Source organism: Artemia sp. Qi Xiang Cuo, chromosome 11 (assembly GCF_049724085.1).
Source record: "Artemia sp. Qi Xiang Cuo chromosome 11, ASM4972408v1, whole genome shotgun sequence".
Taxonomy (NCBI): Eukaryota; Metazoa; Arthropoda; class Branchiopoda; order Anostraca; family Artemiidae; genus Artemia; species Artemia sp. Qi Xiang Cuo.
Genome location: NC_142804.1, coordinates 58654947 through 58667367, shown reverse-complemented (window position 1 = coordinate 58667367; position 12421 = coordinate 58654947). Strand labels below are relative to the sequence as shown.

The 12421-nt window shown below is 32.2% G+C and overlaps 2 protein-coding genes across 3 annotated transcripts; one reads left to right on the top strand and one right to left on the bottom strand.

The window, feature by feature from the left end:
* Positions 1-343: 343 nt before the first annotated feature.
* Positions 344-6768, top strand: LOC148947178 (uncharacterized). Of its 2 annotated transcripts, none has more exons than XM_089097305.1 (3): positions 344-469; positions 4628-4771; positions 5854-6768. In XM_089097305.1, the coding sequence occupies exons 2-3, from the start codon at positions 4750-4752 to the stop codon at positions 6528-6530; spliced, it is 699 nt and encodes a 232-aa protein (XP_088953431.1). In that variant the 5' UTR covers positions 344-469; positions 4628-4749; the 3' UTR covers positions 6531-6768. The 2 variants fall into 2 exon arrangements, with proteins under 2 accessions (XP_088953431.1, XP_088953430.1); XM_089097304.1 differs by having other exon boundaries at positions 375-611.
* Positions 6769-7464: 696 nt separating this feature from the next.
* LOC148947177 (uncharacterized) lies at positions 7465-10606 on the bottom strand. Its single transcript, XM_089096528.1, has 2 exons — positions 10355-10606; positions 7465-7761 (listed from the first exon to the last, which is right to left on the bottom strand). Exons 1-2 carry the CDS (start codon positions 10469-10471, stop codon positions 7465-7467), a joined length of 414 nt encoding a protein of 137 aa, XP_088952654.1. The 5' UTR covers positions 10472-10606.
* Positions 10607-12421: the final 1815 nt, after the last annotated feature.

The window sequence follows — 12421 nt, the reverse complement described above, 5'->3', positions numbered from 1 at the left end:
GCTATCATGTGAGCTTTGTGATAATGAGCTTGGCCAGCGAGGATGGGGATCAATTTCATTAGTATTTGGGGTGGGGTCTGGGGGGACTTTTTTTTAGGGGGAGTTCTATGCATTGCCTATTGGAATAAGCTTTAATCTAAACAAGAAAGGATATTACTATGATAACAGACCGTCTGCACTCTAATGTGGGGAATAAAACTTCACCATCCACAAAAGAAACACCACAATATGGCCCTGAGGAAGATTTTGAACAAGATTGGTTCGGTAAAACTACTGATAAATCGAGATAATAATTCACAAGAAATTTATTTGTAAATTACTTAGGGGGTGTTCCAGCTTCGACAAAAAGTTACTAAAAGTTACTGCCTCCGTTCCAGCTGACATTATTTAATAGCTGGAACGACAAAAAAGTTACTTCAAAGTTACTTTTTCAGTAACTTTTATTAAAGATAGTTACAGAGCATCTTTAGTAAGTAACTTAACATCATTATCATCAAATACGAAATTCTATAGCCTAATGGATAAAAACATGGATAAGACAAATTATGAAGATTATGAACCTTTATGCAGGGAAGAAAATGGAACTGTAATTGTTCAAAGAAACAGTGATGGTAAAAAATCTTAGGTAAAATTCTACTTTAGCTACTTTTGGCTATCTTGGAAAGGAGTTTGGTTAGGAAAATGAAACTTTCAGGGATATATCTACAGGCTACAGTATGTCCCGGGAATGTATTTTGAAGTACCTACCTCCACTCCTTCTCCCTCTAGAGGGTCCTGACCTTTGATGACCTTTAAAAATCTGTGTGTTATAAAAGTGAAACCTTGTGATATAGATCTTCTGCTTAAAATGAAGTCCAACAAAATTGTTTTCAGCTTCACAACTTTGCTCAATCCTGATTTATAGAGTTTTAAAGATATGCAAATACATTTCCTAAATTTTAAAAACTAACATTGATATGACTTAAAATACTACTCAAATAATAGGAATTGCATTTTCAGAACTAAAGCCAGAGAAAAAGAATATTATTACTGAAAATTAAGGTAAAATGTTGTTTTGTCAAAATTTCAATAGGCATAGACCTGTCATGTAGGCAAATTTCAGGATCCTCTAGAGGGAGAAGGAGAGGAGATAAGAACTTCAAAATACCTTCCCAGGACATATTTTAGCCTGTAGACTCATCCCTGAAAGTTTCATTTTCCTAACATCACCCCTTTCCAAGATAGGTAAAAGTAACTAAACTAGAATTTTACCGTTTCTTTTTCTCTGGCTTAAGCTCTGACAATGCAATTTCAGTTATTTGAGCAGAATTTTAAGACACATAAATAATTTATTTCCAATATTTAGGAAATGTATTTGCATATCTTTAAGACCTTATAAATTGGGACTGAGCCAAGTTGTGAAGCTGGAAAAAATTTTGTTGTACTTCATTTAAGCAGAAAATCTATTTTGCAAGGTTTTACTTTTATAACACACATATTTTTAAAGGTCATCAAAGGTCAGGACCCTCTAGAGAGAGAAGGAGTGGAGGTGGGTACTTCAGAATATCTTCCTAGGACATGCTTTAGCCTGTAGACCCATCCCTAAAAGTCTCATTTTCTTAACCTAACCCCTTTCCAAGATAGTCAAAAGTAGCTAAAGTAGAATTTTACCAAATCTTATTTTGACTTTAAAATAATTTTTAATAAAAAATTGTTTAGTAAAGTTGAAGCATTAGTGTTTTCTGCTGGGCATTTCTTTAGATGCTTGGTTGATCAGGTTTGTTGAGGGTAAGGTCTTCAGGTTTTGCTCTAGTAAGCTTCTAAGTAATCTACAGTAATCCTTGGACATTTTTTATTAAAAGACAATTTTAAATTGTTTTGTCAAGATATGCTAGCCTAAAGTGAATAATAGGCCTAGGTCTAATTGTCCAGAAAAAAATTAAGTAGTTCAAAGACAGCTATTTAGTGTTCGTTTGGTAATCCCACTTAACAGAAAAAAACACTGTGTTACTCTGGAAGCTGTTTTAAAACATTCAATGATAATTACTTAAGCTAGCTGTGGCTAGATTGAATCCTATAATTCCTTGTGGTGCTTGAATAAGCTTTCCAGTCTATTGGTAGCCTATAACAACTTTATAATATAAATTTCTAGATAAATTTGAGCCATCCTAGCCAAGTGGTTAGTAGCCTACTCCAGGCTTGAAAGCCTGAGGTTAGGAGCTTAAGTTCTGGTGTTGCTTGTTATTTTGGTTGGGACAAGGGTCAATGGTGTGACTCTGGAAGCACAGCCAGAGTACACCTAGCTGTAATGGGTAGCCCACCTGGAGAAATTTAGAGGAAAAACCTAGGAAGTATCAGGTGATTTAGCCCCAGCCATATATTGCACTCTCAGTTGAAGGTACTGAATCAGGAGATCACTTGCTGTGCAATGCTGACTATTGGTCATCATGCAAAAAAGTTTTTTTAAGTTATTAAATGAAACAATTAAGTTCTAGTGGAGGAACTTCTTGCTATATTAGAAAGTAGAGTCAAAACCAGTATGCAGTTGAGCAAAATTATGTAATACTCAAACCCTCACATATTGCTACTAATTAGGAATTGAGAAGAATTGTATACATCAATGAATATAAAAAAAGATATAAGTTATGAATAAATATGGTTATTATTAAAATGATCTAAGATCAAATTCTTGAAATTGTTAGTTTATTGACTTAACTAGAAGGACCTATTTTTGTAAATACCAATTATCTGATTTTGATGAACATATCTTCAGTATTTTGGCTTTATTCACATATTAACCAAAAGTTGTTTGTCTTCTGTTTCATAAATGCAACTTTCATTGTTTGATATTTATTCTATAAATCACATATATTAATTATTCTTTTTTCAATTGCTTGTCAAAACAGAGAACAACTTTTGAATTTATGATGACAAATTGTTGGTGAAAATTTCACCATGAAGGCAGGGATTTTATTACTGCACTCACATTCCATCATGCTGTAGTAAAATAGGGGCAGTCCAAAAAGAGGTCTTTTACCCTAGGCTAAATTAGAAAAGTAAATAGACTATATTAAAAAGTATAAACTTTTTGCTGTTGTGTTTTTGCCAAGCACAATATGCAATGAGCTCATAACTGATTTGGGGTCATAAATATATTTAAAAACTAGAGTAGCCTAGTGTTTTCTCATTACAATCCCAAGCTCTATATAATTGTGTTTTTATTGTTCCAATCTTTACATAGCATTTATTTATTGTTGTTTTAATGTGATGGTGAAAATTAAATTTTTGGTTAAGTATGAGTCCTAGGTAAATCACATGATTTTGTCAGGAATTACATGCAATTTAGAGTTAGTTTTCCATGTACTAGTTTATGCTTATATTGGAGTTGAATTATTGCAGACTTGGTTAGTGCAATGGATAAACCATATTTTTGTGGTGAAAATTTCTCAACCTGAAATACTGTAGTGAATTTTGCAATTTTGAATGTACAATCTCAAAGGGGTTGCCATAACACTAGTTCATCAGCATATTATATATTATTGTGGGCATGGGCGCCCATGTGGGGGGCAGGGGGGGGTTCTTGCCCCCCCCCCCTGGATGAATGATGCTGCCTTATTTTTATATTTTTGTTCTGAGATTTCTATTATATAGCATTAAAAGTAGCAATTAGATGAAGTTTGCCCCCCCCCCTGGAATTCAGCTTATGGGCGCCCATGATTGTGGGGGATGTTCATGTCCTAGTAGAATAGAGAGAATATATTCTCTATTATAAAATATTCTTAACTGTTTAGTTTTTGTCCCATAAATATAAATATGGGACAGTTCAGGGCTGCCCCCTGTGGTAAAGAAATGCACCTTTACCTATTAGAGTTTTTGGTGAAGAGGTTGAATCAACACAATCACTGAAGGACTTGAGGAAATATAGTAACTTTGGGAATAATCCAAGACTTTTATGTTTACCAATTAGAATTGGGTGGCTCACAATAAAGAGTGGCTCACAAATAAAGAGTTAGGTGAATAAAAGTTTTAGGAGTAAATCCAGAGCCTGAAAAATTCAGCTGAATTTCTTGGGTTTTGGTCTTTTTCATTGAGTCTAGTTTCAGGAAATTATGATTCCAGAAGAAATAATTATATTGCCCTGAAGTTGTCATTTTTCAGTTAACCATCCTTATTACCATCTCTAAAAATAGCCTATAAATAACATTTTTGCATGATAAATGAAAATCATAAATGTGAACTGTAACAAACACAACACCTTATGGTATATTCTCAGAAAGTTAGTTCAACTACCTGCCTCTAACCTTTCTCTTCTGAAGACACTAGCCTTTTATGAACTTAAAACTTACCATTTAAATAATACTTTGAAAAATAATTCAGCAGTTTGGTTTCAGTATCTTTGTAATTTGGTACTTCATCTATTTTCTAAAATGCAAAGTTATAAGGTATCATTTGAATCCTCAAAATGCCAAATAAAGATATTTTTCTTTTGTTTTAACATAGTTATTATTCATTTTAATCTAAACTGCAAAAGTGAGAGTTCAAATTGAATGTTGACAAGCTATGTCAGTTCTTACTAATTCAATTACTTGAGTATCTTTCTGTTTTATCAATATATGTGTGTTGCTCACATTTTTCACTTTTTTTTCAGGTGGACTGGAACGCTGGAAGATAGAAAAATTGTTAGATCTAAATTACGACATTTAGCTTCTTCCTTTGTCAAATGCATACAACACAGAATCTGAAGAACAGACTGGAGAAGTCAATGCAGGTATGACATCAGCAACTAGCTCAGGTATTACACCAATCCTGTATCCTTTTTCAAGGCTTAGGAAATTACTAAACTGTTTCTAATAAAGCACTGGAGATACTAACAATCCATAAGGAAAAAGTTTACAGTTATGCAATAAATCTATCCTTAACCTGAGTAATTACTTTAATATTTCAAAAAGAAATTTTCTGGAATTGGGCCTAAAGAAAATATGATTAACAGGCAAAATCAATAGAAGATGGTTTTATTATTTCTAAAAGGTTCATATATATATATATATATATATATTTGTTTATATATATTTGTATATATATATATATATATATATATATATATTTATATGTATATAGATTTTTTAGGTGTGTTCTACAGAAATATCAGACTGTTAAGGATTCAAATTTGAAGTTGTTACATAATAAACTTCTAGTCAGTATTTAGGCATTTTAAATTTTGGACTGTTTAGGAATAAAGCTATTTGACCATTCAAACATTGTTACAACAATAGCTGCAACTAAGTGAAAGGCAAACCAAATCCCATAGGAATCTAGTTCAAGAATGACAATTACTATTCAGATTAATCTTAATGGTAAAATGTTATTTTCAATATAAGTTAATAGGAATTCTGAATTACAGACATAATTTTCTTGAAAATAGGTGTTGATTGCCATTGTCAATAATGTCACACAGTAAAATTATTACAGGTAGCATGAAAAAAAAATATTCTTAACTGTTTAGTTTTTTTTTAGGTAAAACTAGGTTTCAAAAATTGGTGTTAATCTTTGGTAAATCTCCTAACTAGTTTTAAATCTTTGCACTTAAAGAACTACTGTACAGTTAAGTTTAAGCAAAATTAAAATTTATAAGTGTTATTTTTTCTCTGGAAACCAAAAACTTTGTCCTTCTGTTCAATTCTTAACAAGGTTAGCAATTTTTACTTCTAAATCTCTGTTATAAGACCTGTCACTCCTTTTAAACCAACAGCCACGTTATTAGATTTATTGGGTAATCTATCCCAATTCAGCAGTATATAAATGCTGCTTTGGTATATACAGACTGTGTCTGACTACCAATAATCAACTTGCTTTATGATTGATTTTTTTTTTTAGGGAAAGAGAGTTTATCAACATCAAGGACAAAGCTCAGGTGGGACCATGACAGTACCATTGCCCTGATAGGCATCTGCCAAGAAAGGGAGAAGGAAGAGAAAATTACCAGCAATTTCAAGTTCTGGCAAGGGGTGATGGGAACAATGCATCAAAATGGTCATGAATTTACAGCATTGCAATGCAAAAACAAATACGACAATCTTAAAAATCAGTACAAAATTCAAAAAGACAAAGCTGGGACAAGTGGGGAGGGAAATATAAAATGGGAATTCTATAAAATAATGCAAGACTTTGTTGGGGACCGACCAGAGATAGAGCCAGTTGCTGTTGTCGATGGGACAGGGAGAGTTGTGTTAAAAGACAGTGCAGTAACATTTTCAGAAAATATTCCCTCACCTGTCCCTGCTGAAGTTTCAACTGAATCAGCTGTTCAAGAGACAGATAGTCCATGCTCTTCCCAAGAAGCATCCAGGCTCAATAAGAGGAAGAGAGGTGGAAGTGATTTATTGCTACCCAAAAATAAAATTGCCTCAAAACCCAATGTGGCAGAGGCAATATTGAAAATGAACGAAGATGCTAATAAGCGTCATGATGAGCGTATTTTGCGGCAGGACTTGGCATTAGAAAAAAAACAGGCAGCACTTGAATTACTTCAAAAGTTAATTGATAAATTTTAATTAGTTATTTTAGTATTTTTTAATTAATGTAAAAATAAATGAACTTAAATAGATTAAACTTTTTAATATTATCTGAACAGGCAATAGTAAACAATCACAGCATAGGAATTTTATTTGGGTTTCATTTTATTTATTATATATCCAGGACAGCAAAAACGAAATCTTACTGTTACTGCTAAAGTAACAAGGACAGTGAGAACGAAATCTCACTGTTATTGTACTATTACTGAAATGTACTGTTACCATTAAAGTACCAAGGACAGCACAATCGAAATTTTACTGTTAGTGTACTGTTAAAGCAACAAGAACAGTGAGAACCAAATCTCACTGTTACTGAAATATACTGTTACTTTCAAAATACTAAGGACAGCGAAAACAAACCTAGGTACCTTTTATTCCCCCTAAACCCCAAAAAACTAAAGTTTAAATATAGTTCATAGACTGCTCTTTAATTTGAATTTATGTAACTGCTATAAATGGTAAACATTTTAAATTGCTACATTGTTTTAACAGCTGTATAAATATTCAAAACAATTTAATATAACAAATATGCAGTATACTATTTAATATATGTATACAAAAATATATAGGCAAACGCACATAAAAATATATTAATATATATATAATATAAAGTACATAAATATATATATATATACATGTACATATATATATATATATATATATATATATATATATATATATATATATATATATATATATATATATATATATATATATATATATATATATATATATATATATATATATATATATATATATATATATATATATATATATATATATATATATATATATATATATATATATATATATATATATATATGTATGTATATATATAAAATATATATATATATAATATTAAACACTAAACTCAGAAAAGTGAATAAACCACTAAATTTTTTCTGTACAATACTTATGTTGCAGTAAATTGTGATGAAAGCCTGAGATTGGCAGCAATTTCGTCGCGTTTACTTTTTCCATCTCTTTGTTGCCCTAATATACTGACATCCAAGTCACTATTAGTCAGACTTGGATCCCTGTAATTTTCCGCATCAACAGGAATCAACAGCAGGGCATCTGCTGTTCCTCTCTCTAACCGGAAGTGACTTTTAAATTCTTTGTCACTCATTGCAGGGATTGTTTCTTCATAATACCCTTTTATTTTCGAAAGATGCATATTTTCTTTTGCTTCTCCAGCAATAGCACATGCCTAGAAAAAAAAAATCATGGGCAAGCTCAGCAAAATATTATTGGAAGAGAACTGTTAGTGGTTGATAATTGAGAGAAAAAATTAATGACCCTGATTCATTTTCCAACAATGGCAAGTCACGCACAATTTACCTTAAAATCAAAGATTCACATTATCAGCAAAACCCTAAAATTCAATATATGTGAAAGACTAAATTCTAAAGAGCTTAGTTTTATTTATTCTTGCAAATATTGTTAATCATATTACAGCAATCTATAATAGATAAGTACTTTTTGGACAAATTTTGATCACATCCAATTATCTATTTCGACAAAGTTGCTGTAGCTACCAGCACCTGATAAATCTTGGAAACATGCCCATTAGATGCCAGGCATAATAAAACTAAAGATTTTTATTAACTTTGATATTGTAAGTTACTTAGGTTTACAATGGACACTCATCAAATTAAGTGTTCATGTTTCAGCTCATTTGTTTTAAATTCAGAAAAGCAAACTAAGGTTTATGTTCCCTCAGAAGTTTCTAATTTTGCAACAAGTCAAAAGCAGCATCCATAAGGGAAATGATAAGATACTTATCAATGCATTCACTAGCTTTGTATCTGTCCATTCACCAAGACAGAATTGTGACATTACCACTAATTAGTTTTAAAATTCAAAAAAAAAAATTATTGTAAAGAGAGAGGGCTTGAGGAGGAGGCAACCCCTTTCATATACACAATAATTTCTGTTTGTTTTAAGTTTTGATGTCGTTCCTTAGTTTCAGTTGAAAAAACTTAATTTAAGTTCTGATTTTTTTAAATAATACCGGGAAATCCAGCTCTCTCTCCATGAAAAATTCTGGTATGTGTGCATTATGTGTTTTCTGCCTAACACTTCACCCACCCACCCCCCCCCCTATATACAAATATATAGCCCCTTATGTGCAAGTATATAGCCCAAATTACATATTTCCCATCTATTCTGTCACTTGTCTTATTTCACGCTAAGCTAAAAGAAACTGTAAACTTGAGTGAGTGGCGTATAATACACAAGTACTAAATTTCCTTCCCCCTACAGACAAAAAAAAATCAAAAAAAAATCCTCAAATTTGGAAATCCTTAATTTCCGCGGGAGGGTGGGGGTAAACGCCGGTCACCGCTTTTTTTTAACATGGTATCAAACAGTTTATGGTAAAGCGGCGTTCACAAGCGTGTCTAGCTAGAATCCCATGTCTAGACACGTGTCTAGCCAGAATTCAATGTCTAGGCAACGACCTTTCACAAGTAAAATTTGGCGCTTGGCTAGACATTGAGTTCTAGACTCTAGAACTCAATGTCTAGGATTTTCGATTACAGCCAATCAGAATGTGTCAAGCTCCACTATTTTCATCATTTTTGTTTACATTTTTAAACTGAAATTTAATTTTTGTTTTCTTATTAGTTGTTTTTTTCATTTTAGGCAAATATGAACCACCAGGCATAATAGTGAAGCACACTAAGGCAATTGCTCCGCTTATCTCATCCATTACCTTGTGACAGTAAAAATAGGGATTACAATTTTGAAAGTTTTGCCCGAATAAGCTCTCTTGATTGGCTAGAAATGACAATTGGAAACTAAATTTGTAGTTTTAGCTAAGCACCGAATTTTACTTGTGAACGGTCGTTGTCTAGACATTGAATTGAGTCTAGACGTTGTCTAGACTCTGTCTCACAACTTTATTTTTTTTAAACAATAAAAAACTTTAGCGTCAAGAGCGAGGCGTTAAGGAGGGGACAGCCCCTTTCATATACGGAATAATTTCTGTTCGTTTTAAGTTTTAATGTTGCTCCTTACTTTCAGTTTAAAAAACTTGTTTTTTTTTTATTTAATAAAAAAAAAGTAAGGAGCTCTATTAATCCAAAAATGAGAAAAATAAGGTCAAATAATATAAGTTTAAAACTACTGCAAATTACCTGCTCCAGGTTGGGGGTGTAATTTTCAAAGTCATAATTACTAGACCTTTCAACTACATTTAACAAAATGGCTGTCTAACAATGTTGACTGGATATATTTGGGGAAATTATTGGCGTGGGTGAGGGGAGGGGCTGGTTGCTCTCTAATAACTTTTGACTATTAAAACGGGCACTCGAACTTGCAATTTTCAATCAAATGAGACCCTTTTGAAATTGTGACAACAACTACTTCTATACAAAGTGCCCTGGTCAAAAAAATATAATACATTGTGCCCACATTGCTCGTTACTTAGGCAGTACCATTGTATGGCCTATGATTCCAATTAAATAAGGTTCATTAAGTTTAATGCTACCCATCAAAAGCTACAAGATTTAGAATATTATTATTTTTGAAAGTGAGGGAACACACAAAAAGTCAAGAAATCTTAATGAAAGTTACACCATCTGATTCAGCATGTCAGACAGACTAGCAAAGCTAATTGGCAGTTTTCAAATTTGTTGCTGGATTTGGTCTGAAAATACCATTTTACATTTAAAAAAAATAGCTTTTGGAATTCTGCTACTGGCAACTTTGGAACTTGGCCCATACCTGAATAATTCAGTTCATGTCTAGACAAAAAAATTAACCTGCAAGAAGAACTTTAGTATTATATTACAACTTACCACCATCAGTACTTCATCTTCATCTGATTCGTCATCTGTCTCCATAATTTCGTCAATAAGCAATTGTAGGGCTACAAAACGTTCTGCCATATCTGATGAACCACTGACAGAGCTCATAGTATGAAGATTTGAAAAGCTGCAAAATGGTAAAATCTAATAACTAAAATTATTTCTAGCTGAGATCCTCAATAAATTTTTGAAGTTAATTAATATTTTATGATTTTGTAAGAAATATGTTTTAATAACAATGAGTGTTTTGCAGAGTATCAAGTATTTGAGAAGGAAGAAAACCCAAAACAACAGTCCAACATGACATAAAATCCCCTACCCCGACCCCCCAAAAAAATATAATAGGAAAATTAATTAGATAAACAGGGATTATCAGTAATAGTACTAGATGTAATTGTTGTAACTTCAATAGCTGAACTAAGTTTATACAAATGTTTACAAAGTTTATATGCCTGCTTATTTTTGCTTTTCACCTATCAAAGGACAACAGTTTTTGAACAGTCATCAGAAAAGAAAAATTTGACTTGAAAGAAAAATCTTAAATCAGTCAAAAAAATTTTATGTACTTATCTCCTTATGCCACATTTTTCATAAGTTTTGTAATATTTTATGGAGAGTCTTTAATTTTTGTTCCTTTAATTTCACATTTTTCATTTAAAATTATTTTTATCTGTGGTCTCAAACAAAGCCTAGAGGTAAACAGAAGCAAATATTGTAAACCAATAATTAGGATTGTGACTACTCTGTATTACAAAGGTTAAAGTGAGTGAATTCAATAATTTGATAAATATTTCATATATTTAATTCTTTTGCTGTTTTTTAGTTAATATCCACTTTGCTCCAAATTAAATCCTACCTACAGGTATCTATTTATCTTATTGAGTTGCTAAATAAACCATGGACCACTGCTTAGGACCCCACAGAGGACTAACTATCATCACTGAAGCTGGCAGACACAGGATTCATCCTATTGCTAGCAAGTGTGATTTAAGGTAGGCAACTGCAAAGCATGAGCTCAATTTGGTTATTAAACAAGTTTTGAAAATCATATTCCCCTAACTACTAAATGTTCCAAGTTTATAAACTAATGCCCAGGGAAGGAAGAAGGAATGGGTGTTATACATTTCATCTGATACAAGTTTAAACTACTCAGAATCAAACATTATAAAAGTCTGCAAACACATAAAAAAACACTAATTCTATAAAAATTCAAAGGTGGGAGCCTTATCATTTTCTAACAATAAGCTGAAATTAGTCAAGTGTAAAATGAAGCAAAAACCTGGACAAAACCAAAGTGTTTCTGCTGTAAAACAGACATTCAGAGTTCACCTTACTCTTAAATTCTCTTATTATACATGTAAATAAAATCCTGCCTTGCAAACAAATTAAATTATATCCTAGAAAGAAACAATTAGGGGGGAGACAAAATAGGCAAAAGGTAAAATTCTACTTTAGCTACTTTTGGCTTTCTTGGGAAGGGGTTAGGTTTGGAAAATGAAACTTTCAGGGATGGGTCTACAGGCTAAAGTAGATCCTGGCAGATATTTTGAAGTACAAGAAATTTAGGTAGGTGCTTCAAAATACCTTCCCAGGACATACTTAAGCCTGTAGACCCATCCCTGAAAGTTTCATTTCCCTAACTCAACCCCTTTCCATGATAGCCAACAGCAACTAAAGTAGAATTTTTAGTCTCAAATGGCACTAATTCACAAAATTGTAGATGGGAGGGGAGGGCAAATGTATTTTGAAAATATGGAGGGGGGTATTTTTGTTTCTTAATTGGATGTACCAAAATAGATATATTTCAATGAAAATACCCTAGTGTTTTTTGGAAATCTAGGAGGATTCCTCCCAATTGATGCCACTGTTGAACCCTAGATCTGTACCTAAAGATGTCACTTAGTTAGCTCAACTACTTTTCAAGATAGTGAAAAGGCCATTATTTAGAATTTGAACTAGCCTAGTCTAAAATTCTAACCTTAGTACTTCAAGTGAAAGTCAGAAGTAATATTCCAAAAGCATCAATAATCAAGTTTACTGTATTATATCTCAGACAAT